At 38.1% G+C, this 25,961-nt stretch overlaps 1 protein-coding gene across 1 annotated transcript in view; it reads left to right on the top strand.

Moving 5' to 3' along the window:
• The window catches only part of top2a (DNA topoisomerase II alpha), a 58,849-nt gene extending 33,245 nt beyond the window's left edge, over positions 1–25,604 (top strand). The window contains exons 22-35 of the mRNA XM_060849056.1: positions 1,683–1,817; positions 2,163–2,363; positions 5,465–5,660; positions 5,920–6,011; positions 7,434–7,580; positions 8,104–8,187; positions 9,247–9,444; positions 10,263–10,374; positions 11,093–11,254; positions 14,078–14,225; positions 14,308–14,390; positions 15,636–15,842; positions 17,171–17,394; positions 24,951–25,604. Coding sequence (XP_060705039.1) covers positions 1,683–1,817; positions 2,163–2,363; positions 5,465–5,660; positions 5,920–6,011; positions 7,434–7,580; positions 8,104–8,187; positions 9,247–9,444; positions 10,263–10,374; positions 11,093–11,254; positions 14,078–14,225; positions 14,308–14,390; positions 15,636–15,842; positions 17,171–17,394; positions 24,951–25,109 — 2,148 coding nt within the window. The 3' untranslated portion in view covers positions 25,110–25,604. The remainder of the gene's footprint in view (positions 1–1,682; positions 1,818–2,162; positions 2,364–5,464; positions 5,661–5,919; positions 6,012–7,433; positions 7,581–8,103; positions 8,188–9,246; positions 9,445–10,262; positions 10,375–11,092; positions 11,255–14,077; positions 14,226–14,307; positions 14,391–15,635; positions 15,843–17,170; positions 17,395–24,950) is intronic.
• Positions 25,605–25,961: the final 357 nt, after the last annotated feature.

The raw sequence follows: 25,961 nt of genomic DNA, 5'->3' as shown, positions 1-25,961 counted from the left end.
TGAGCAGCCTTCTCCTGTTCCTATTTGTTATGGTCTTTTATAACCTCTTTAATGATCAGTTCTCACACTTTACCAATGAAGGGTATCAAGTAAAATACCAATAGTGTCCTGTTTTCTGTCTCCCTCTCTTCAATGAAAGGGTTATATTTGTTAAAGGTTTGGAACTTTTAGTGTTGGAAAATTAACAACAATGTTTTTCCTACCTCACTAGCTGTTTCTTTTAAGGCCTTAGGAAGGACCCAGAGACTTGCCTGCTCACAGCTCCTTCAGTTTACTGCTTCATTATTAATTATAATTTCACTAAATTCCTCTCTCCCTTTCACCTCCTAATTTAGAATTATTACAAGACTTTTTTATATCCTCTGTAGAGAAAGGAGAAGCAAATTATTTGTTCAGTTTGTCTGCCATTTTCTTAATAACTATTAATGGTTCACCCTCTCTTTAGAGGACTAGTACTCACTTTATTTAGTCTTTTCCTTTTTAAGTAGCTGTAGAAATTCTTGCTGTCCATTTTTACAGTTTTAATTAGCTTCCTGTCATAATCATAATTTCTTCGTCTTGATCAACATTTTTAATTGTTCTTTGCCTTTATTTATATTCCAATCAATCATCTGACATGCCACTCAATTTGAGTAGGTTTTGCTTTTTCCTCAATATATGATACTTTCCCTAATTTCATTAGTTAACTACAAATGATTGGTCCTCCACTTTGAAGTTTTCTCTTGGAGGAATAGGTTTATTCTGAATGTTCTATAATATCCTCTTAAGTGCCTGTTTTTCTGTCTATTGATTTATTCCCTAGCCAATTATTGCCATATCACTTCAGGTAGCTCAGATTTCATGCCCACATAGATGTCTCTGATGCAATCTTTAAAAGTGAATGTAAAGTACAACCAATATTGCGATCACTGTTACCTAGGAGTGCCTTTACTCTGAGGTTATGATCTGTCGTCATGATACTTCAATATTGTACAATACTAAGTCTAATATAACTTCTTTGCATGATCACAGAGCATGCTGCTCTTAGAAACTGTGTCCACAATGATTTAAAGTTAAATTAATTCAAACTATTGAATAAATACCATCCTTGATCAACAGTGCTACCCCTCCGTATTTACCTACAATGTCATATACCCTTCAGTATTCGGGACCCAGTTTTTGTCATCCTGCAGCCTTGGTGATATACCTTCAACTGAGTGGCTTACTAAGCCATTTCAGCACTGAGTCAACCTTTGGTGTGGAAATGGAGTCACATGTAGATAAAGACGGAAAATTTCCTTCCCTGGTGAAGGAAATTAGTGAACCAGTTGTTTTTGTACGATAATGCAGTAGTTTCATGCTAGTTATAAATGAGATTAATATTTATTAATCCAATTTAAATTCCCCTAGCTGTGTGGCAGGATTTGAATTCCTATAACTTGAGTGTTAGTCTGGGCCTCTCTATTATTAGTCCAATAACATTGTCATTGTGCTACCGTCCCAGTTTGAAAATAATTGTCGTCCTCACAATTGATTCACGAATAAGAAATTTGTTGGAAAATGTTCTGTAATTTGGGGGATTCTATTTTAATTAATATCTGTCCAAACTGATTTAATAGCATCATTTGTACTAAATATATTCAGTTTTACAGAACTTTTTCACGTCAGTTTACTGATATGTATGATGAATTGTTTCCCAATAGCTTCCTAATTACAAGAACTTCAAGGGTACGATTTTTGAGTTGGGTGCTAATCAATACATGGTTAATGGTGAAATTTCAGTATTGGATACCACAACAATAGAAATTTCTGAACTTCCAGTCAAGACATGGACTCAGGTAACTAGAGATTTCTGACCTTGTTACTGAACAGTAATTGGTGTATAAGCATAGCACAGGAAAGATTTTTAGCAGAATTTTACTGTGAATGTCCAATGTAGAGTTTTTGTCATTTTTCTCTGTTTGCATGGATTTTTGAAACAATGTTTGGCTTGTAACTGAGAAATGGTAGTGGTTATAGTTTTACACATACTTATGCTGTTTATTTTAAGTATGTTTGACTGTGTCAGCATTGTTTTGAGGCTATATTTGTATCAGGCTTGTACATGAATATCTTGGGTTTATAAAATAATTATTTTTTCAACTCTATGAAGCCATTTTCCATTGCTGTTATATCTTATGCAGACATACAAGGAACAGGTACTAGAACCGATGTTGAATGGAACAGAGAAGACTCCATCACTGATCACTGGTTACAAGGAATACCACACTGATACCAGTGTACGTTTCATAGTGACAATGACTGAGCAAAAACTGGCTGAGGCAGAAGCAGCAGGACTACACAAAGTCTTCAAACTGAATGTCCCTCTCACGTGCAATTCAATGGTACAGTAATTTACATGTTTATATATATGCAATTTTTGTTTATCAAAATTGACAATAGTCCCCACTTGTATCAGTGTATAAGCTGTACAGTAACCCTGCAGATTCTGTTTTAGCTAGTGTTCTTAAATTACCACACTTGCACACACCCATCTATGCCCAGAATCAGAGAATGTTGTTTGTACTCCTGGGTAGGACCTCAAAAGCTGCAGAATCTGTGGAATCTGTACTTCAGTTTCTGCTGATAGAAAAATGCAGAAGGCTGTTAAAGACTATTTCCATGTAATGATTTTTCATCGCCATTTGCCTGTAAAACTTGAAGACCTATATAGTCATTAATGCATTGTGGAAAATGTTTTTTGATTAAAACCAACAGGAAAAAAAACTTTTGGCCATCCATTAGACTCCAGAGGCTGGTCATTTTATTTGTTTGAAGTATGTGCATTGACACACAATGACACTGATATTAGTGATAAGCTGCTTCAATGCTGACTCTAAACTACAGAAGTAGAAACCTTAAACACAAGTCAGGTTATAGAATTGTCTCTTTAAATTTATTTTAACCTTATTTTCTTTCTTTCTAACTTATATGTATTTTTTTTAAGTGTTGACATATTTATTTACCTTGTCCTTATTATTTCATTTTCCCATTCAAAACCATCCTCCTCTGCTCATGCAGTCTTCCTGGTATTGTCTTGATATTGACTGAGATGGAGAGCTGAATAGAGGAGCAGTAATGGTCTCTCCATCGCCTGACTATGATAAATTGGGAAACATTATATAAAGGGATGATAATGGATAGATAGCTTCAAACAAAGAACGTATGGAGGAACTGCAACAATTAGTCATTGCAGTCTGACACAACAAAATGGGAAAAATGGCCCAACCATGGCTAAAGAGAGAAATTCGGGATGGTATGAAGCCCAAGGAAAAGGGCATATATATTGGCCGCAAAAAAGCAGCAGACATGGTTTTGGGGCAGGTTAGATTCCAGCAAAGGAGGAGAAGGGACTGATTAAAAGGAAGGAAATAGAGAGCAAAAGTAAGCTTGTGGGGAACATACGAGATGCAAAAGCTTCTATAGGTATATGAAGAGAAAAATATTAGTGAAAACAATTTTAGCTTCTTACAGTCAGTTATAATGGGGAACGAAGAGACGACAAATCATTAAATACTTACTTTGGTTCTGTCTTCACAAAGGAGTAGTGTCCCAAAAATGTAGAGGAGCACTGTCTCGTGAGGGAGAAGAACTGAAGGAAGTTAGTATCAGAATGGAAATGCTGTTGTGGAAATTGTTGGGATTACAAGCTGACAAGTTCCTAGATCCTGATAATCTACATCCCAGACTACCTAACAAAGTGGCTTTAGAAATAGTGAATGCATTGGTGGTCATACTACAAGATTCTATAGACCCTAAAACAGTTTCTATGGACTGGAGAGTAGCTAATGTAGCTATTTAAATAAGGTACAGTGAAATTATAGACCAGTTAGACTGACAATGTATTGGTGGGAAAATGTTAAAAGTCCATTATAAAAGATTTAATAGCAGAGCACTTGAAAAACAGTGACAGAGTTGGACAGAGTTAGCATGGACTTGCAAAAGGAAAATCATGCATAACGAATCTACTGGAATTCTTGAGGATGTATCTAGTAGAATTGATAAGGATAGCAGATGGATGTACTTTACCAGGACTTTCAGAAGGCTTTTGATAAGGTATGGCATAAATACTAGCATATAAAATTGAAGTGGGGGTAGTGCACTGACATGACATGGATGTGAACCGGGTTAGCAGACAGAAAACAAAAAATAGGAATTTATGAAGTTTTTATTTCCTTAGTGGCACGCAGTGACCAGTGGGGTCCAGCAGGGATTGGTACTTTAATGCCAGCAGTTCATAATATATAGGAATGATTGCAGGTCACACAAAGCTAGGTGGGAGGGTGGACTGTGAGGAGGATGTAGAGACACTTAACTATGGTTTGAACAAGTTGAGTGAGTAGGCAAATCCATGGCAGATGAAGTTATATGTGAATAAATTTAACATTATCCACTTCGGTAGTAAAAACATAGGGACAGATTATTACTTGAATCGCAATAGGTTGGGAAGTAGGGCATGCACTGAGACATGGTACCCTTTGTACACCAGTTGCTGAAAGCTGCAACTGGCAGTAAAGAAGGTAAATGGTATATTGGCTTCATAGCAAGAGGATTTGAGTATACGAATTGGGACGTCCAGCTGAAATTGTACAGACCCTTGGTGAGACCACACCTGAAGTATTGTGTGCATTTTTGTCTCTGGACAGAGTACATCAAAGGTTTACTTGATTGATTCCTGGGATGGCAGGACTGATGTATGATGAGAGATTGGATCAATTGGGACTGTATTCAAAGGAGTTGATGAGAATGGAGCGGGATTTCATAGAAACCTATAAAATTCGAAAAGGACTAGACAAGCTAAATGCTTGAAGGATTGTTTGCAATGACTGGGGAATCTAAAACTAGGTGTCACCGTTTAAGGATATGAGGGAGACCATTTAAGTCTGAGATGGGGAGAAATTTCTTCACGCAACGGTGAGCCTGTGGAATTTTCTCCCACAGAAAGTAGTTGAGGACAAAATATTGAATGTTTTCAAGAAGGAGTTAAATATAGTTCTTGGGGCTATAGGAATCAAAGAGTATGGGAAGGAAAGGGGAACAGGAAAGTGAGTTGGTTGACCAGCCGTGACCATATTGAATGGTAGAGGAAGCTTAAAGGGACAAATGGCTTACCCTGGTCCTATTTTCCAAATTACAAAACTTCTCACAAAGGCATTTATGACTATAGCAGACAGAGGCAACTAATCTTTAGATGTCCCTAAGGATCAGGTGGGACAAAGATGCTTGTCTAGAAGTCCAGAAACAAAACTTAGGCCTCCTTTGATATACATCTGTTCCTTCCTCAATCCCCACTGCTGGTGTCCAATTCCACTGAAATTAGTATATGAGTAAATTACTGGATCTGACCAGATTTTGCTGAAACATTGAGAATGTTTCATTGAGATGGGGCTGGTACATGAACAATATCTCTAGATATTCTGGGTTTGCCCACTACTCTTTTTTTTAGGTGTTATTCGACCATGTTGGATGTCTGAAGAAGTATGAAAATGTGCAAGACATACTGAAGGAGTTCTTTGACCTACGGTTTAAATACTACAGATTAAGAAAGGATTGGCTTGAGGGGTTACTAGGAGCAGAATATGGAAAATTAAGCAACCAAGCTCGTTTTATCTTGGAGAAGATTGAAGGCACATTGGTCATTGGTATGTCTTTTAAAAACTATTTAACTTTCATTTTGGTCTTGTTCATACTCCAAATTGTGATGTAGATCAAAATTTTGAAGGCATGTATCGGGTTTACCATTGGATATTCTAACATATTGTTTTTTCCATGTTATTTTAATATAAAATTAAAGTACAGAATTCTATTTGAACTTCAAGTTATTTAATGTGCAAGAGTACCTCTTCATCTGATAGTCTTTTAAGTCTTAACTTCCGTTTTATAATCCTCTTACCCCCACAGAAAACAAACCAAAACGTGAATTGATCCAGTTGCTGCTCGACCGGGGTTATGATTCAGATCCTGTGAAAAGATGGAAAGAGTCTCAGGATAAGGTGATATGCCAGTGACTTCAGTTGTGACTTGAGCTGTTTGCAACAAAATACTTATTTGAAAAATTAGGTTGAAATTATGATTTGTATCTATTAAGTTTTAAAATATTCTGGATAACGACAAAACCCTGCATTTAATAGCATCTTGAGCAAAGTGAATATTTGATGGCACTTGACTGTCACATTATTGAACTAAGTTTTACATAGGGTATAAGAATAGTGCTAAAGCATTATTGAAGAAGTAGGTTCACAACCTCCTCTTAAAGGAAAACAGAGATTCAAACAGGAAATTCCAGAGATTGGGAGTTGGGACATGATTGCAAATTATCAAGTGATTGAAATTTAGAATGTGCAGGAGACAGAATTGGAGAATCACAGTGATCTAGGAAAATTTGTAAAGTTTAGCTTTACCAAGGTGGTAGGGTGAGAACACCTGGAGAGAAAATTGGGCCAATTGCTGAGTCAGGTCAAAGTGATGGGAATAAGGAGTTTGATGTAAATTGACACATGGGCTGTGCAGTTTTGAATGAGATCAAATTTATGCAGAGTGCAAGTTTGAAGACCAGCCAGAAGAGCATTGGAACAATCATGTCAAGAAGTGACAAAAGCATGAATGAGAGACCACACAACATGAGATGTGATAAATTACATTACAGAGTTAGAAGTGGCTTTCTTGGTGATTGGAAATATATAGGCGTAGAAATTTGGCTCAGGATCAAATTGGATGAAATGATTGGAAAAAATGGTAATTAGGGGCTTCAACTTCCACAAACATTTTTGTAAACTATTTTTTAAGAACTGATTGTTTTGAATTCCTTGGAACTGTGAAACCTGCACTCTATGTAAAATGATGTGTCTGACACTGGATTTGCAGGCAATATCGAATACTGAATTATATGAGTGAAGTTGCAGTGTACTAATTTACACTAAAATTTGCAGATTTTAAGCATGTGTGTTAATTATAAATCTTTTTGATACACGTTGGACTTTGTATTGGTTTAGAACTCTCAATATTCTTCAATAATTATCAATAAATATGAATATTTGCTGGATTGATATGTAATTTTCAAAATTCTGAAGGAATTGAAGAAAGCAGTTTGATTACTGTTTGGGATTTATTAGAAGTTTCATGGAAACCTGTTTATAGCACCAAATTTTAGTGGTAATCGATAACTATATAAACATATTTGCTTTCTGGCAATATCTATTATTTTAGCAATTGAAAATTTTGCAATTTTTTTTTCCTGCCTTGGAGAGTGCCCATGGTAAGGATTTGAACTCGGAGAATCATGGTGTCAATTTGAAAACTTAATTTATCTGCTTTAAGGTGAAAGTTCAAATCTCAGCTAAATGCGCAGAGTTACTTTTACATTTAAAGATGCACTTTATGTTTTGTTGAATAACTGTTTTAATTGCTTTTGTCAGGAGCAAGAATCTGAGCTGGAAAATACAGAGGAAGAAGAGGAAATCACCACTTCATCTGGGGCAGATTTCAACTATCTTTTGAACATGCCCTTATGGTATCTGACTAAGGAAAAGAAGGATGAATTGCTTAAGCAGAGAGATGTCAAAGTAAGTTTATGTAGACTCATGGGAATTGACATTGATATTCTGTTTTTGATCGGTATTTGGCTTCAAGCGGTAGCTCCCATTGCATTTGTTTCTAAATTGATGCTCTTTAGTCATGGAACTCCTTCCCACAAAATAGACCAGTGATTCAAGAAGCTGGTTCACCATCACCTTCTCAAGGCCAATTTGGGATCAACAATAAATACTGTTCTAAGCAGTGTAGCTGACATCCCCTGAGGAAATGTTGATAATCTGTATTTATGTACTGACATAGCAAGTAATCCAAACATGGCAAGAAGGAAACTAGATCATTTTCAGCCATATTGGGTAAGAACAAACAAAGGGTATCCTTTACCTGTGCTGTTGCAGATGTTGGATCCTTCACTCAGCAAATTAGAGGCCGAACAACAATTTGAGAGCCCCCTGTATGAAATTAATTTCTCATGCGTCAAGTTTGCAGAGCATAACTCAGAAAAGGGTGTTAATTCTGTTTCTTGGTCTGTAATTCCAAACTCTCTTATGTTAGGAAACCGAATTGAAATGTCTGAAAAGGAAAAGCCCATCGGACTTATGGAAGGAAGACCTGGCAGCCTTCATTGAGGAGCTTGAGGTACTATAACTGTTGCTGCTTAATTGGAAATGCATTTTATTAATGTAATTATAAGAATAAATTAAATTGGAATTGCTTCCTAATTTTCTCTCATCTCTGCCCTTTCTCTTCATACTGACCTTTGTGAGGATATTGACTATTTTTTGGAAGTTGCAAGTTAGAAATATTTAACGCAAGATAATTAGCATGCTCATATTAACGGAAGATATCACTTCTCAGCATGGAGCTATAAACTTCAATATTTGTAGTTTTAGCTGATTCAGTTAAGAAAAGAAAATCTGCAGTTCAGATTATGCACTCTATTCTTTAAATGATGTCCCAAATCCTTACTATTCATTAATGCCAGTGATCTTGCAAATTTAAACTGCATTAAACATTTCTGATACTGCAAATTAATATGAGCAATGGGGAAATGAGTGCTGTCAAATAGCTACACTAATTGTTTATTTGTTCAAGCACATAATGTGAAGTTCTGTAAAATGTCTACTTTCTTGACTTGTTTTCCATAAATGCACGTGTAGATTAACATTTTTTGTCTTGCATCTGCTCTGCTATTCACTGATTATTTCATTGAAGGATCTGAAGTAAGTGTTATGTTCTTCATTTTCATGGTGCCAGTGACTTATTTGGCCACCACCTGGATATGGGTTCTGGTTTTGAACTGGAATTTTTTACCCACAAAAGGTTGCAACAAGGACTGTTTTCAAGCCTCTATTTAGTTGCTGCTCTTTTGGTATTTCTTTCTCTCTCTCTCCTCACACCGCCCCCTTATATTAGCTGACAGTAGCTAGCACAGGGTGTTGAGTTTGCTAGTAGATGTTACATTATATTGAGTGAAAGATTCCAAAATTAACTGAGCGAGGATGGAATACTATCAAGCACAATAAAAATGATTTACTAAAAATAAATGCTGTTTTGTGAGAGTTTATATCATGTTTTATTTTCTTCAATGAATCGCTCATCCCCAAAAATGTATGGAATACAGATCTTTGTCTCCTGACTGAAAGGATCAATGTATTTTCAACTTCCAACACAATTTTCTTTTTTATTTCAATTCAGCGTGTGGAGATGCAGGAGAAAGAAGATGAATTGGCTCACGTTGGTAAGGCTGTTAAAGGTAGAGGTGGTAAGGGTAAAATGAAGAAGCTGCAGTTGGAAGAAACTATGCCATCTCCTCATGGCAGAAGAGTTGTCCCCAGAGTTACTTCTGCTATGAAGACAGAGGCCACCAGGAAAAATATCAAGAAAAAAGGAAAGGTGAGTTTATCTGCTTCTGGTACTTTGCTAAAAACTAAATTTAAACTACAATTAAGGGATTTCAACGAATGACCATGAAATCATAAAAATTAAAATAGTTTTGCTATTGCGATTGAGCCTTGGTGCTGACATTAATACATTGTACAAAATGTTCAAGACCTAACAGTGAACATTATTAACATGACACAAAATAAGAAGTTTATGGTCAGTAAATTGCTGTATTAAATCTCCAAATTAATGATAATCTTACATTTTGCTCTCTGGTGGTGGAGGTAACTGCATGATAATTAATGAAAAAATATTGGCTTGATATTAGTTTGATTCTTACCACAATTTCTAGATTTTCATTGATCTTTACCTTAAAACAAAAGCAGAGTTCCTTTAGTGATTGCTGAAAGGTAACGTCATGGTCAACACAGTGTGTTGTGCTGTGAACTGGATGCTGGATAAGTGCTGTACTTATGCGTACAGTATTTCTGAAGCGGAAGGAAGCAGAATTGTGACAGCCAAAGAAACTAATTTGAAGCATCAGCAGAAATCAGTGAATTTAGCTGAACTCATAAGTCTGATTTACTCCTTGCAATTTGAAAACCATCTTTGTTTTTTTCTATTGGATAACTTTTAAAGAAATTGCTTTAATGTTGCTTGTTTTATTTGTTTGTTGTGGTATAAATGTAGTGATAGTACATATTAACAAGTGATATTCAAAATTCCATTTGTTTCAAGTCTATTTTTGATCTTGTTAACCTGCAGTGTTAGAGAGTTGTTTTTTGGTGTGACTTGGGATGGAGTTTGTTAATATCTTGGATACCTTATAGGGTGAAACAGATTCTCTTGCTGTTAAGATGGAGTTCGGTGATAAAGAGGGAAGTTCTCCTGAATATGCAAACCTTGCAGAACGAATTTCCAAGAAAGTGAAAACTGAAGCAGGTGGGTATTTTTAAATTGTCATCAAACCAGAATTGCTTAGGTTTCTTCAAACACAAATTGGCACCTGGAAACACAAGCATGCCAAACAATAGAATGTTCTCAGCTTTAATTTCTTCCATTCAACTTGAACCCAATTGCAGCCATGTCTCCTTGATTAGGCTGGGGGGGGAGAAGAGAGAAAGCTTCTGGGGATTGACCACAATTGATCATCTTATATTTGACACAAGACGTGTATAGAATGTTTAATGGAGCAAGTAGCATGTATTTAATACTTTGCCAAATATAAATTGGCTTGGAAATTACGCCACAGAACCAGACAAGGTGGAATTGTCTGCTGTTGTTTGGTGTCAAAAGTCTGTTTGCTGAAAGGATGGCCAGACAACACCCCCAGCCGAACTTTCAGAGAAAGGCCACTGCATCTTTCTCCTCTTTGGAGGACAATGGCAGGCCCAAGATATAGAAATAATCAAGTCCCAGATATAGAAATCATGCCTAGTGAGAACCAGTAGTTAGTCAGAAGCCTCCTTCCTCCCCGCTCCATAAGAGGCATCATTTTTAATCCAGTTGGATAGAATGCTGGGGCTTTAAAAAAACAAGATCAAATGATATTTTTTATGGTATAGGCCATCTAGAATCTAGAACTGATTTTATGAGGACGTATTCTATTTGAATGAGCTTATTATGCCGTTGCTGAACAGATTCAACTTTTTTTTTTAAGGGGCCAAGACAAAGCCAACAGCTCAGAAACAAACTAAACTTCAGTTTAAACCTCTTGCAAAGAAAAGGAATCCTTGGTCTGATTCAGATTCAATGTCAGAATCAGACGATGACGTGGAGGTTATTGATCTTCCTCCCAGACAGAAACAACAGAGGGCTGCAGGTAGTGCTTTTCAATCCATATTTGTGTTTAATATTTTCTGGGGGAAACTTTTTAAGGATTTGTGAAGGTCATTTGCACATATTAGCCTTGTATGAATACATAGTCACATGCAGAGTTGAATTCCTAAATCATTTATATATAGTATACAAGAGTTCATGTAAGTATTCTTGAAGTTTGTAGTTATACCCACAATACTGTTAGGGAGGGAAGTCCAGATCAAAAAGTTTCAGTTGCTAACTTGCAGCAATGTCAGGATATTTACTTTATTCTTTATTCACTCATGAGATGAGGGCATCACTGTCTTGGCAGCATTTATGGTTAATCCCTAATTGCCCAGAGGGGAGTTAAGAGTCCACCATATTGACTGTGGTTCTGGAGTGACATGTAGCTCAGACCAGGTAAGGGTGGCAGTTTCCTTCCTTAAAGGACATTTCCAACAACAATCGTCAGTGTTGGATTCATGGTCATCAGTAGGCTCTTAATTTCAGTCTTTTTTAATTGAATTCACATTCTACCATCTGCCATGGTGGGATTCAAACCCAGGTTCCCAGAACATTGTCTGGGTCTCTGGGATTAACAGTCCAGCAATAATACCATTAGGTTATTGCTTACCCCAGGAGGATTGGAAAAAGAAATCTAGAAAATTGCACTGACAGTATTAACAGGTCAAAGTATGACTGCCAAAACGTTTGCATTTTTACTATTTAATCCACATTCTGGAAAACAGTTGACATTTGTGGAACAGCACTGCAACAAGAGTAACAGCTTTTTGATATTGAATAACATTTAACCAAGTGAGACATTAAGGATCTTGGGTAAAATTTTAAATCAGTGGGAATCAGGGAAAATTCTACATTATAGTCATAACTAGCACAAAGGAAGTGGAAGTCAATTAACTTATTAGCATGGCTTGGTGAGGATAGTGTTTTTGCAGTCATATTCAGCAGCCTCATTCCCTGACAAATTTAGAAATGAATTGCTTCCCAATGTGTTCCGTTTCATTGGCAAGTAACATTAATGCTATATGCGTGACACAGTTCAGGAAGGATGTGGGCAAATTTGTGAGAATGCAGAAGAGTTTATGAGAATGGTTTAAGAGGTGAGACACCTGAGTTCAGAGGTAGATTAGAAAAAAATGGACTGATTTTCATTGGAGAGATGGTTAAAAGGAAGATTAGAACATGGAAAAATACAGCACAGAACGGGCCCTTTGGCCCACGATGTTGTGCCGAGGTTTAATCCTCATGTGAAACACAGTAACTTAACCTACACTCCCCTCAACTCACTGCTATCCATGTGCATATCCAGCAGTCACTTAAATGTCCCCAATGACTCTGCTTCCACCACCACAGCTGGCAAAGCATTCCAGGCATTCACAACTCTCTGCGTAAAGAACCTACCTCTGACGTCTCCTTTATAGCTTCCTCCTAACATCTTCAAACTATGACTCCTGGTACTATTCAAACCTCCCCTGGGGAAAAGTCTGACTATTGACTCTTTCTATTCCACTCATTATCTTGTATACCTCGATCAGGTCTCCTCTCTTCCTCCTTCTCTCCAGAGAGAAAAGTCTGAGCTTATTCAACCTTTCTTCATAAGGCAAACCCTTCAGTTCAGGCAGCATCTTGATAAAGCTTCATTGCACCCTCTCCAAAGCCTCTGTATCTTTCCTTTAGTAGGGTGACCAGAACTGGACACAGTGTTCCAAGTATGGTCTCACCAGGGATTGTCGAGCTGGAGCGAAACCTTGCTGCTCTTAAATTCGATGCCCCTGTTAATGAAAGCCAAAACACAATATGCTTTCGTAACAACCCTAAACTTTTCAATCTGAGAAGTGTAGATAGAAAGAACCCGTTCCTGCTTTTAAAATGATCAAGATTGAGAGGTTGCAGATCTAACATAATTTGTAAAAGAATCAAATGCCATGTGAGAAAAAGCCGTTTTTGCACTTTAGGGTCTGGAATGCACTGCTTGGAAGTGTAATAGAGTTAGGTTCAATCAAGGTATTCAAGAGGTTAGTGTATCATTGTTTCTATTCAAATAACATACTACTGACCCTTCGTGCTCATTTGGAGAACCAGTGCAGACACAGTAGACCTAATGACTCCTTGTGCACCATAATAATTCTGATAAATCTTCCACAGGTTTTAATTTGTTTGTCTACAAAATTAACTCTCGCACAATTTTAAGTAACCAAGATCGTACTTTTATAAACACACATAGAAAAGCTGCTACTGACAGTAACGAGTTAACGTCATTTAGGGCTTTGATTCTTTCAATAATTAGACATATGTTTGGAGATTTTCAATAAAACCAATGCTTGTTGATATATTTAGTCAAAAGATGAAAACAATGTTTAACAGTTACCGATATTTGGTAATTGGAAGAGTTTGGAAGGATATGGACCAAGAGCAGGCAGGTAGGACTAGTTTGGGATTATGTTTGGTATGGACTGATTGCACCAAAGGGTCTATTTCTGAGCTTTACGACTTTATGACTCTATGATAGAAATTGCATCCGTCAGTGCTCAGCAACACGTTTGCCTCAGTTTTCTTTTTTACTATGATCTTCATTTTTCTAATACCAAACCTTCCTTGATGGTGCCAAAACTTTGGCACTTTAACTTCGTTCAAATGGATTTCCCAAAAGAAATATGCTAAACTAGAACTTCAAACTTGAATTCACATCTGCATACTTTTTTGATCTTGATTTGTTCTCCCCAAATTTATTTGTATTTTCCCAATCACTACTCACGTTTCTAATTTGAGCTTTCCAAGTGAAATTTATGTTAATTTAATGTTTTCTATTCCGTATTTGTAACAGCTTCAAAGGCCAAATATGTGCTTGAATCATCGGATGAGGATGATAATAATGGTGATAAAATTATGAGTGAAGTGGAAAGTGATGATGAATGTCATATTTCTGACAGTGGTACTGAATTCTCCAAACCAAAGGCAAATTGTACCCTTAAGTAAGTATGAAAATTAGATTTAAAATAATTGATGAATTTGTTCAAGTAAATTGCTCATAATAAATGTAATATTTTTATGCAGAAAAGCCGAGTCGAAGCCTTCAGTAAAGTCTGTTCCCCAGGAGAATGAAATTTTCCAATCATCACAGGAATCTTCGAAAACATGCAAGTGAATCTCTTTTTCATCAGTAGTAATTTTAAGGAACTATCATTTTTTTAAAAAGATAAATAAAGCACTATTGGTTCAGTTTTTCTTAAATCAAAATAATGCATTCATAATATCTGGTCAGCCTTGCATTTGAATTGTAATCTGTTCTGTATATGTTGGCTAGTTGGTTTCAGATGTAAAATTAACCTTTTTGCCTTTGGGTTAGAAGTGGAAACTGGTTATAATTATTTCCTCTTTGTCATTCACTGATTTGTTATAATATGCATACTCCCCTGTGGTAAAATATTCTGGTACTCCCCTGTAGTAAAATATTCATAAAATCAGGCACATCAGGAAGTCAGACCAAAACCAGTGGAACCATACTCCCAACAAGTAAAATAGTGTGGAACAATATGTACAGTAACTACTCAGTTATTAAACTTGGTATTATATGTATAAAGTGCATGCAAACTAATAGAAACAAATTTCATTATTTCAATTTGTCAGTGTTATAGTTTTTTTTATGAAGGGTGTTACCTTATCCATAACTCTGAAATCTTAATACAGTCAATACCATACCAACGATGATCAGAGTTTTCTTTTGTTCTGGACTTGTAAATTTTCAGATTCAATTGCTGCATTGTGCCACAATTGATAGATAATTAGCCTCAGCATTCTTTAGTCATTTGTTACAGGCGATGATAACTAAGTTATGTTAGCATGGCATTTGCTGGTTTATTGAAGGGCATAAGGAGCTTCCTGTAGTAAATTATGTTTTAACATAAGATGATTAAAATAAATTTTAGAAATTGACTTGTAGTTAAACCATGTTGCCTGTGTGCAATGATTTGAATTTAGTGGAGTCTGATGAAAGAAGGATCCAGATTTGGTATGAACAGTTCTCACATTTTTTTAAAAACCATAGTGCTTTTTAGGATTCAGTTCACATTAAAATGACACATCCAAAATGCTGAAAGTGTCTTTCTAAATGTGAAGGCCGAGATCAATACATACAAGATATTCATATTTATTTAATGAACTTGTAATATTTTGGTAATCCTACAAAAATGGCTAAAATTGCTTTACTAATTATAGTACAGACATGGGTTTTTATGGTGTTGTTTCTCCTTTTGAGACAAATATTGGTGCTACCTGCTTAATGATAATTAATATGTAAATACATTCTTTTGACAAGATTTGGGATCTTGATCATCATAAAATAAAGCATTCCTAATCTCAAGATCTATTATTGTTTCTCACAGTCGGAGAGGACATGGAAAAGCATATTCCTCAAATTGTTGATGAGGTTTTATCCTCTTCTGATTCTGTTAATGAACCTGAAGTTCCCCCAATCCATTCCAACACTTATAAACCACCAGCAAAGAAAGCAGCAGCCAAACCAGCTGGAGAAAAGGCAGCACCAAAAAAACGTGCTCTTGGCAAGAAACCCACCACTGTTTCTAAAAAAGGCAAGTGAATCTCTTCTGATAAAAATCTGATATGGATTGCAATCTGCATAGTTCTTTAATCTATGGTGAGAAAATAGCAGTCCATAATTGCACAGAAAATATCAGAAATGAATCTGATTTTGCATTTTCTTTTGGACATATGTTGAATTTGGAGTACAGTCCGTGGTTAATGCGAAGTAATAGTATAGATATCAATTTAAAAGTTTGGTTGAGACCAAACATCAAGCGTCATTACTATTGGAAGTGTTTGTTTTTGATCATTTAATCGTTGAGTTTATATTCTAAATATTTTGCTAGTCTTTGAAGTTACTGACGGACTGATTCTTTGAGAGATTTGTTTTAGGCTGTCTACATTGTTCATGCAATGCATTACAACAAAATTGGTTTCCTAATTTGCAACAATGACAACAGTTCTAAATTCCAATTCTAATTTGGTGTAAAGCACTTTGAGAAACTCGATTGTTGTAAAATCTGCTACAAGCTTAGCAAGTCTTCCTTTTTAATGTCCTCTCCAGGCACCAATAGTTATACCTAATTAAGTATTTTTTTTTATTTTAACAAAGCCTTGCCTTGAAAAGGCTGCAGGATATCTCCTGAGACAGTTTTCTTTTTGGCTAAGTTACCTATGAATGAAATGAGCACACAGAACATTGACATTATTCTCAAGCAACAGGAAGCACCTGCCTTTCTGAAGATTGAACTGTCTGGATGTAAAATAAAATAGCCTGCACAATATGAATGGCATGGTGACTCAGTGGTTACCACTGTTGTCTCACTGCAACAGGGACGCAAATTTCATTGCAGCCTTGGGTGGCTGTCTATGTGGAATTTGCGTGTTCTCCCCGTGTCTGTGGGTTTCCACTGGGTGCTCCAGTTTCTTCCCACAATCCGAAGGTGTGCAGGTTAGGTGGATTGGCCAAGCAAAGTGGCCAAGTGTCCAGGGATGTGCAAGCTAGGTTAACAAGCCATGGTAAATATGGGGATATGGGGGGGGGGGGGGGGGGGTGCAAACTTGATGGGCTGAATGGCCTTTTTAGCACCATACGGATTCTACAATTTCATAAGTAGTTTATTTCATCCAAGCAGTCTCCTTCACCCGCTGTGGTCTCCCAGTTTTGCTCTCTAGTTACTTCGAGACAAAAAGGAAATTGGCTCCCAGTACAAACCCAAAATTGGGATTTGGCTGTATTCCTCAGCCAGGGAAAAGGGCCATTTTACTGTAAATTTATTTGCATTTAGCTTCCATGATAAAATTACAGGTAAGTTAATCAAAAGTACCTTTCAAAACTCTAATAGTAATGCCTAATCTAAAATCTAATCATTTACAGATGAAAACCAGCCTTCCATTTTTGATGTTCTCACCAAACAAAAGGCTGCTCCAAAAGTTTCCAAGACTGCTCTGAAAGCAAAAAATAAAACATCTTCTGATGATGACAATGTTACAAAGAAAGTTGCACCAGCGAAGGCTAAAAAAACTAAAAGAAAGAAGGATTCTGACTCAGATTCAGAATTTGACTTTGGGTTGAAACCTGCAAAGTCCGCTGCAAACAAAGTAAGTATTATTGATATTGAAAATCCTGAGTCAGTAAATTGGATCATTCAGTTTTTGCCTTCTAAAATAGCCAATGCTTTTCTTTAAGGTTTGAGATAAAATCAGAAAATGATAGTGGTTTATTGTCTAACATGACTTCATAGATAAAACTAACAATTATAGCCTGTGTCTGCTTCCATTTAAAATTTACTGTAACTGTATGAAAGCAGAAGGGGTGGGGGGGAGGCAAGTGCAAAAGTGTAGTGGTATTGTCGCTGGACTAATAATTCAGAGATCCAGGTAGTTGCTCTGGGGTTGGGGACTTGGGTCTCACAATGGCAGATGGTGGAATTTGATTTCAATTTCAAAAATCTGGATTGAAGAACCTATTGCCACCATGAAACCATTGTTACAAAAACCCATCCGGTTCACCAATATCCTTCAGGCAAGGTAATCTGCTGACCCTACCTGGATTGGTTGACGTGTGAATCCATACTCTAAATTATCCACTAAAGTGGTCTAGCAAAACAAATTCACTAGAAAGTCTCAAAAGAAATGAAGCTCAATGGAACTACCTAATATCAACCTAGTTACTGGAAACAACAACAGCAAACCAGCACTGTTAATTTTGCAAAGTTCTCCTCACCAACATCTGGAAAATAATGTCAAAATTAGGGGCAGTTGGGGATGAGCAAGAAATGTTGGCTCAGCCAGTGAAGCCCACATTCCCTAAATTATTTTTTAAATGAAGAGCAAAATGGCTTAGTCATGACTGGGAAAATTGCAGAGACATATAAAGAAAGGGTATTGAAAATTATTTTTTCCTTTAGTCTATCAACAAAGTTAGCCATATGGCCTTTTGAGGCTGTCTTTCATTCACTAGTGTCATGGCTGATCTTTGACCTGAACTCCATTTGCTACCTGGTCCCTATATCCTTTGATTCCAAGAATCCAAAGTAATTAACCTTAAGTTTGAGCATAATCAACAAATGAGTATAGAGCTTCCCAAATTATGAACACTTGTACTTACAACACAATCTCATACAGAGGTCTAATTTTAAAGATTGAATGTTTCCTATACTTATGGCTATTTTATATTATCCTGCATTGTGTTTCAACTTGCATACAAATTGACTTGCAAGCAGACTCCAGAACAGAGCCTGTTCACTACCTGGGGACTGCTTGGTCACCACCCTCACCTTTCCCCAACATAGAAAATTCCAAATTTTCCTGAACATCTGCATAAATAAATTTCTCTTCATCTCAGTTCCAATTTATTGATTACTCATTACAGCCTCCGTCTAGTCCTTTCTACTTGAAAAATGTAATTACTTGAGTGATGCCTTCATACAGTTTGGTTAAGTAAGGAAGTGCAATTGGTGAAATAGATCATAAATTTTGGACTAACGTTGCATCTACCAGTTAGATCTACCATTATTTCTAAAATAATGGTTGTGAGGTTGACTGGAGCAGGACATTAATAAAATGTCCTCTCTTATCTGGGACCCTGTTTAAGACCAGTCATTTCTCATTGGATTCTTTCATTTTTGTTGTATTTAAAAATTTACAAATGTAGTCAAGTGTACACTTCAAGTTAAAACAGATTTCTGTTTTAAATTTGAAAAAGCACAGGTCAGCTCGCAATCTACTAATGTTGGAGGTAGAGCAGGATAGAACATAGAAAAGTACAGCACAGAACAGGCCCATGATGTTGTGCCAAGAGTGAATCCTAATGTAAAATAAAATAACTTAATCTACGCACCCCTCAACTCACTGCTATCCATGTGCATGTCCAGCAGTCGCTTAAGTGTCCCTAATGACTCTTCTTCCACCACCATCGCTGGCCACGCATTCCATGGCTTCACAACTCACTGCATAAAGAACCTTTCTCTGACCTTCCCCTCTATACCTTTCTCCTAATATCTTAAAACTGTGACCCCTTGTACCAGACAATCCTACCCTGGGAAAAGTCTCTGGCTATTGACTCTATCCATTCCCCTCATTATCTTGTATACCTCAATCAGGTCACCCCTCTTCCTCCTCCTCTCCAGAGAGAAAAGTCCAAGTTTAGTCAACGTCTCTTCATAAGGCAAGCCCTCCAGTCCAGGCACCGTCCTGGTAAACCTTCTTTGCACCCTCTCCAAAGCCTCTGTATCTTTCTTATAGTAGGGCAACCAAAACTGGACACAGTATTCCAAGTGTGGTCTCACCAGGGACTTGTAGAGCTATATCAAAACCTTATGGCTCTTAAACTCGATCCCCCTGTTAATGAAAGTCAAATCACCATATGCTTTCTTAACAACCCTGTTCATTGGGTGACAACATGAGAGATCTAAGTACTTGCATACCAAGATCCCTCTGTTCCTCCACACTGCCAAGAATCTTGTCTTTAATCCTATATTCAGCATTCGAGTTCAACTTTCCAAAATGCATCACTTCGCATTCATCCAGGTTGAACTCCATCTGCCATTTCTCAGCCCAGCTCTGTATCCTGTCTATGTCGCTCTGCAGCCTGCAATCGCCCTCGATACTATCGACGGCACCTCCAACCTATGTGTCATTTGCAGTCCAAGTCATTTATAAAAACTACAAAGAGCAAAGGACCAAGAACAGTGCCCTGTGGGACCTCACTCAACACTGACCTCCAGGCAGAATACTTTCCATCTGCAACCACACTCTGCCTTCTGTCAGCCAACCAATTCTGAATCCAGAAACCCAATCTCCCTGTATCTCATACTGCCTGACTTTATGAATGAGCCTAGCATGGGGAACCTTATCAAATGCCTTGCTGAAGTCCATATACACCATATCCACTGCTCTACCTTTGTCGACCTGTCTTGTAACCTCAAAGAACTCAAAAATATTTGTGAGGCATGACCTGCCCCTCACAAAGCCATGCTGACTGCTTTTGATCATGCCATGCTTTGCTTCGCCAAATAGTCATAAATCCTATCCCTCAGAATTCTTTCCAAAACTTTGTTGACCACAGACATAAGACTGACTGGTCTGTAATTGGCATGGATTTCCCTATTACCCCCTTGAAAAGAGGAACAACATTCGCCTCCTTCCAATCCTCCAGTATGACTCCCGTGGAGAGTGAGGAGGCAAAGATCTTCACTAGCAGCTTAACAACCTCTGTTCTCACTTCTCGGAGCAGTCTAGGATAAATCTGGTCTAGCCCTGGGGACTTATCAATCTTAATGTTTTCCAAAGTTTCCAGCACATCAAATTCATCAATTTCGGTCAACCCTATATCCCAGCTCCTCAAAGTTCTCATTCACAACAAGGTCCCTTTCCTTAGTGAAAACCGAAGCAAAAACTCACTTAGGGTTTCCCCTATCTGCTCAGACACCACACACAAGTTCCCTACACTATCTCTGATCGGCCCTACCTTCTCCCTGATCATTCTCTTATTCCTCACATAAGAGTAAAATGCCTTTGAGTTCTCCCTAATCCTTCTTGCCAAGCCCTTTTCATGCCTCCTGGCTCTCCTCAGTCTATTTCTGAGTTCCTTTCTAGCAAGCCTGTAATCCTCTAAAACTGTGCTAGATCCTTGCTGCCTTCTTCCTTTTGACGAGAAACTCCTTTCTTCTCATCATCCAAGGCTCCGTAATCTTAACCCTACTTACCTGTCTCAGAGAAACAAATTTATGCATCACTCGCAACAACTGCTCTTTAAATAGTCTCCGCATGTCTGCTGTGCCCTTTCTGTGGAACAATTGCTCCCAGTCTGTACTTCCCAACTCTGGTCTGATAACATCATAATTTCCTTTTCCCCAATTAAATATCTTCCATCGGTAACTGCTCCTTTCCCTCTCCAAGGCTATGGTAAATGTGAGACAGTTGTGATCACTCACCAAAGTGTTCTCCCACTGCGAGATCTGACACCTGTCCTGCCTCATTGCCAAGCGCCAAATCCAAAATGGCCTTTCCCCTCGTCAGTCTGTTTACAGACTGAGTAAAGAAACCCTCCTGAACACACCTGACAAAAACGGTTCCATCCAAACCACCTGCACTTGGGAGGTTCCAGTAAATATTGGGAAAGTTGAAATCACCCATAACAACAACGCTGCTACATCTACATTTTTCCAGCTTCTGCCCGCCTATGAGTTCTTTAATCTCTACTGCTATTAAGGGGATCTGTAGAAAACCCCAATGAGGTGGCTGTTCCCTTGCTGTTCCTAACTTCCATCCATGCTACTCAGTGGACAAACCTTCCTCAACAATCTTTTTTTTCTGTAGCTGTGATGCACTCTCTGATTAGCAATGCTACACCCCCTCCTCTTTTACCACCCTCCCTGTTCTTTTTAAACGTTCTAAACCCTGGAACATCAAACAACCATTCCTGCCCCTGTGAAACCCTCTGTTATGGTCACAACATCATAGTCCCAAGTATTGATCCATGCTCTAAGTTCGTCACTCTTAATTTTGACAATCTTTGCGTTAAAGCAGACTTTAACCAATCCCTTTGTTTCATCGCGTGAGAAACCTTCCCGATAGATTCATCTGCAACTGCCCCCTCTCAGATATGAGGCTCTGATTTCCACCTCCCATCCCCCTTCCCAAACCACCCGAGCAAATCTCCCACCCAGGACATTGTGCCCCTCCAGTTCAGGTGCAACCCGTCCTTCGTGTACAGGTCTCACCTTTCCCAGAAGGTATCCCAATGGTCTAGGGATCCGATGCCGTCCCTTCTGCACCAGCCTCACAGCAATGTATTAAGCTGCATTCGCTGAGTTTTCCTTGCCTCACTATCTCGTGGCACTGGTAGCAAACCTAAGATCACTATTCTATCATCCTGCTCTTCAGATTCCAACCTAACTCTCTGTAGTCACTTTTTAGATCCTCAATCCCTTTCCTGGCTGTATCATCGGTGCCAATGTGTACCACGATTTTTGGCTGCTCACCCTCCCCCTTTAGAATCCTGTAAACCCGATCAACATACCTTCCGAGAGTTGCGTCCCTGACCACAAAATCTCCTGTCAGTCTGGCTAACTATTGAGTCCCCTACCACTAGTGATTTGCTAGCAAGTGAGTGCATCAGAGTGCACCACAGCTACAGAAACTAAGGTTGTTGAGGAAGGTTTGTCTACCGAGTCAGTACGGGTGGAAGTTAGGAACGGCAAGGGAACAGCCACCTAGGATGTTTGGGGAGCTTGTTAAATAGTTATAAGAATGAGGCATACACTTTACAGATTAATGTCATGTCACTTCTGCTTTTGAAAATAAAGTCTTTGAAGTCACTTGACTGTGATTTATGGAATTTATCAGGTAACTAATGAATTAAAGCAAATAGATCAAAACAGTTACAAACACTGATTTTTATCCTGAATCGATTTTCAATAGTTCACTTGTATCAGTTGTGTAAAACAAAATAAGTGTTATGACGTATACCCAATGGTTGCTCATATTTATTTACTTATCAAGTTATTCATTATCAATCGTGAGGGTGGTTTGGTGTACCTGCTGAGCTCTGAGCTGAGTTAGCTGATCTTAGGTGGAACACAAGAGAGATCCTAGTGCTCCTGAATTACTGAGAGTAAATTTAGCCAGAGTTCTTGTTCCTAATTACTATGTGGTAGTACCTGTTGAAAATTGTGAATATGAACATTGACAGAAGCATGAAGAGTGGTGATGTCCCTGCAGTCATCTAGTCTCCTACTACATGCTTGTGATGATTATAATTTAATGATGACCATTTTATTACAGCCTTAGTTGATGAGCACTTAGAACATAGAACATAGAAGGATACAGTGCAGTACAGGCCCTTCGGCCCTCGATGTTGCGCCGACCGAATCCTACCTAACCTATACTAGCCCAATAACTTCCAAATGCCTATCCAATGCCCGCTTAAATGACCATAAAGAAGGAGAGTTCACCACTGATACGGGCAGGGCATTCCATGAACTCACAACCCGCTGTGTGAAGAATCTACCCCTAACATCTGTCCTATACCTACCACCCCTTAATTTAAAGCTATGTCCCCTAGTAACACCTGACTCCATTAGCGGTAAAAGGTTCTTAGTATCTACCCTATCTAAACCCCTAATCATCTTATACACTTCTATCAGATCTCCCCTAAACCTTCTCTTCTCCAATGAGAACAGCCCCAAGTGCCTCAGCCTTTCCTCATAAGATTTTCCTACCATTCCAGGCAACATCCTGGTAAACCTCCTCTGCACTCGTTCTAAAGCTTCCACATCCTTCCTATAGTATGGCGACCAAAACTGCACACAATACTCCAGATGAGGCCTCACCAGAGTCTTATACAACTGCAACATGACCTCAGGACTCCGGAACTCAATTCCTCTGCCAATAAAGCCCTGTACACCATATGCCTTCCTCACAGCACTATTTACCTGGGTGGCAACTTTCAGAGATCTGTGTACATAGACACCAAGATCCCTCTGCTCATCCACACTACCAAGTAGCCTACCATTAGCCCAGTAATCCATCATCTTGTTATTCCTACCAAAGTGAACGACTTCGCACTTAGCTACATTGAATTCCATTTGCCACATTTCCGCCCAGCTCTGCAACTTATCTATATCCCGCTGTAACCTACCACTTCCTTCCTCACTATCCACAACTCCACCGACTTTTGTGTCATCCGCAAACTTGCTTACCCAGCTTTCAAGTCCTTCCTCTAGATCATTTATAAAGATAACAAAAAGCAATGGTCCCAAAACAGATCCTTGTGGTACACCGCTAGTAACTGCGCTCCAAGATGAACATAATCCATCAACTACTACCCTCTGTCTCCTTCCAGCCAGCCAATTCCTAATCCAAACCTCTAATGTATCCTCAATGCCATACCTCCGAAGTTTTAGCATTAGCCTACCATGGGGGTTAGCATTAGCCTACCATGGGGGTTTAGCATTAGTTACCATGGGGATTAGCATTAGCCTACCACTTGTAGATAGACATATGACACCATATCACATAATTAGTGCATTTACTATTGACTTTGAAAATTCTTGTTCATTTTCCTTAGAATTATCTTCTTTTCGTGGCTTTACTTGCATATTCATTTGAACTGTACTTTTGGCTTCCCTCATCCTTTTAAGAAAACACAGCCCCAGAGCACTGAAATATTATAGAGTCATGGAGATCTAAAGCACAAAAACAAACTCTTCAGTCCAACTCGTCCATGCCAACCAGATATCCTAAATTAATCTAGTCCCATCTATGCATATATCCATCTAGATGCCTTTTAAATATTGTAATTGTACCAGCCTTCACCACTTCCTCTGGCGGCTTATTCCATGCATGCACCACCCTCTGCATGAAAATGTTGCCGCTTAGATCTCTTTCAAATCTTTCTCCTCTCACCTTAAACCTATGCCCTCTAGTTTTGGATTCCCTCACCACAGGGAAAAGACCGTGTCTATTTACCCCATCCATGCCCCTCATGATGGTATAATCCTCTATAAGGTCACCCCCTCAGCCTCCGATGTTCCAGGGAAAATAGCCCTAGTCTAATCAGTCTCTCCTTATAGCTCAGACCCTTCAACCCTGGTAACATGTTGGTAAATATTTTCTAAACCTATCAACTTTTTTATCTTGGTTCTCCTCAGAAAAGCAAGATGAAGGAAGATGATAGTTACCATATCGATATCGATGAAGACTCCAATTCAAATATTAGTCTAGGTGGAGCACCTCCTAGAGTGACCAGCCGTGCAAAGAAGCCTGTTCAGTACTTGGAGGACTCTGATGATGATGATGATTTGTTTTAACTTTCTAAATATCTACACCCAGTTAATATTTGCCGTGCCGGTTTTGGTACTAAGCTGTATGGACCAAGAAAATTCTATTAATGGCTTTGTAATGCTATTTTATATGGATTAGTACTTGGGGACACAAGTTTTCCTGGGCATATAGTGTGGAGATTGTTCATGGCTAGATATCAAACAAGATTCCCGTTCCTAGTCTCTGCTGGGGAAAACACACATGATTAACTTTGAATGAAAACTGGGCTGAATGGCCTTCAAATGGCTATTTTCTAAATTTCTGTATGAAGAATAATCTAAGATTGAAAGTGCCCGTGAAATATTCCATGGAAAGATAGAAAATTGTGGAAAACCATTTCAGAAAGATGTTTTTGATTTTTAGTTTCAGTTTTGCCTGTCTGTAAATATTTTCTGACAACTGATTCTTACATTCTCACTTGACTGTTCTCTTATATTTTTTAACTTTTTTAAATTTCTGAAATAAAGGTTTTGTAAAATGTACAGATGTTGTTTTGAGTCTTTTTCAGTAGAAATGTGCTTTTAGAAGAACATAAATCTACTAATTAAAAGTTGCTTTATTTAATTTAGTTATTTTGAAATGCAGTTGCATGTCACGCAATTCATACTATTTCACTATCTCATCCAAAGTGCATGTGATCAATGAACCCTGCTACATAAATTGAAATCCATGCTTGTCACTTCAGTTCTCTTCCAGTTTGTCACAAACAACCAGACAGTGAAAAACATTTTATGGAGTCTAAAATAACACACAGTTCCTCATGAGGTATTGAGTTTCCTGGGAGTTGGTGTTCCTCTGCATATAGATTGTGATTTTCCACCTTCATAGCCTGCAGCAAT

The sequence above is a fragment of the Hemiscyllium ocellatum genome, chromosome 32 (genome assembly GCF_020745735.1).
Source record: "Hemiscyllium ocellatum isolate sHemOce1 chromosome 32, sHemOce1.pat.X.cur, whole genome shotgun sequence".
Classification (NCBI taxonomy): Eukaryota; Metazoa; Chordata; class Chondrichthyes; order Orectolobiformes; family Hemiscylliidae; genus Hemiscyllium; species Hemiscyllium ocellatum.
Note: the sequence above shows the minus strand (reverse complement) of the source record. Positions and strands in the feature narration are given on the sequence as shown.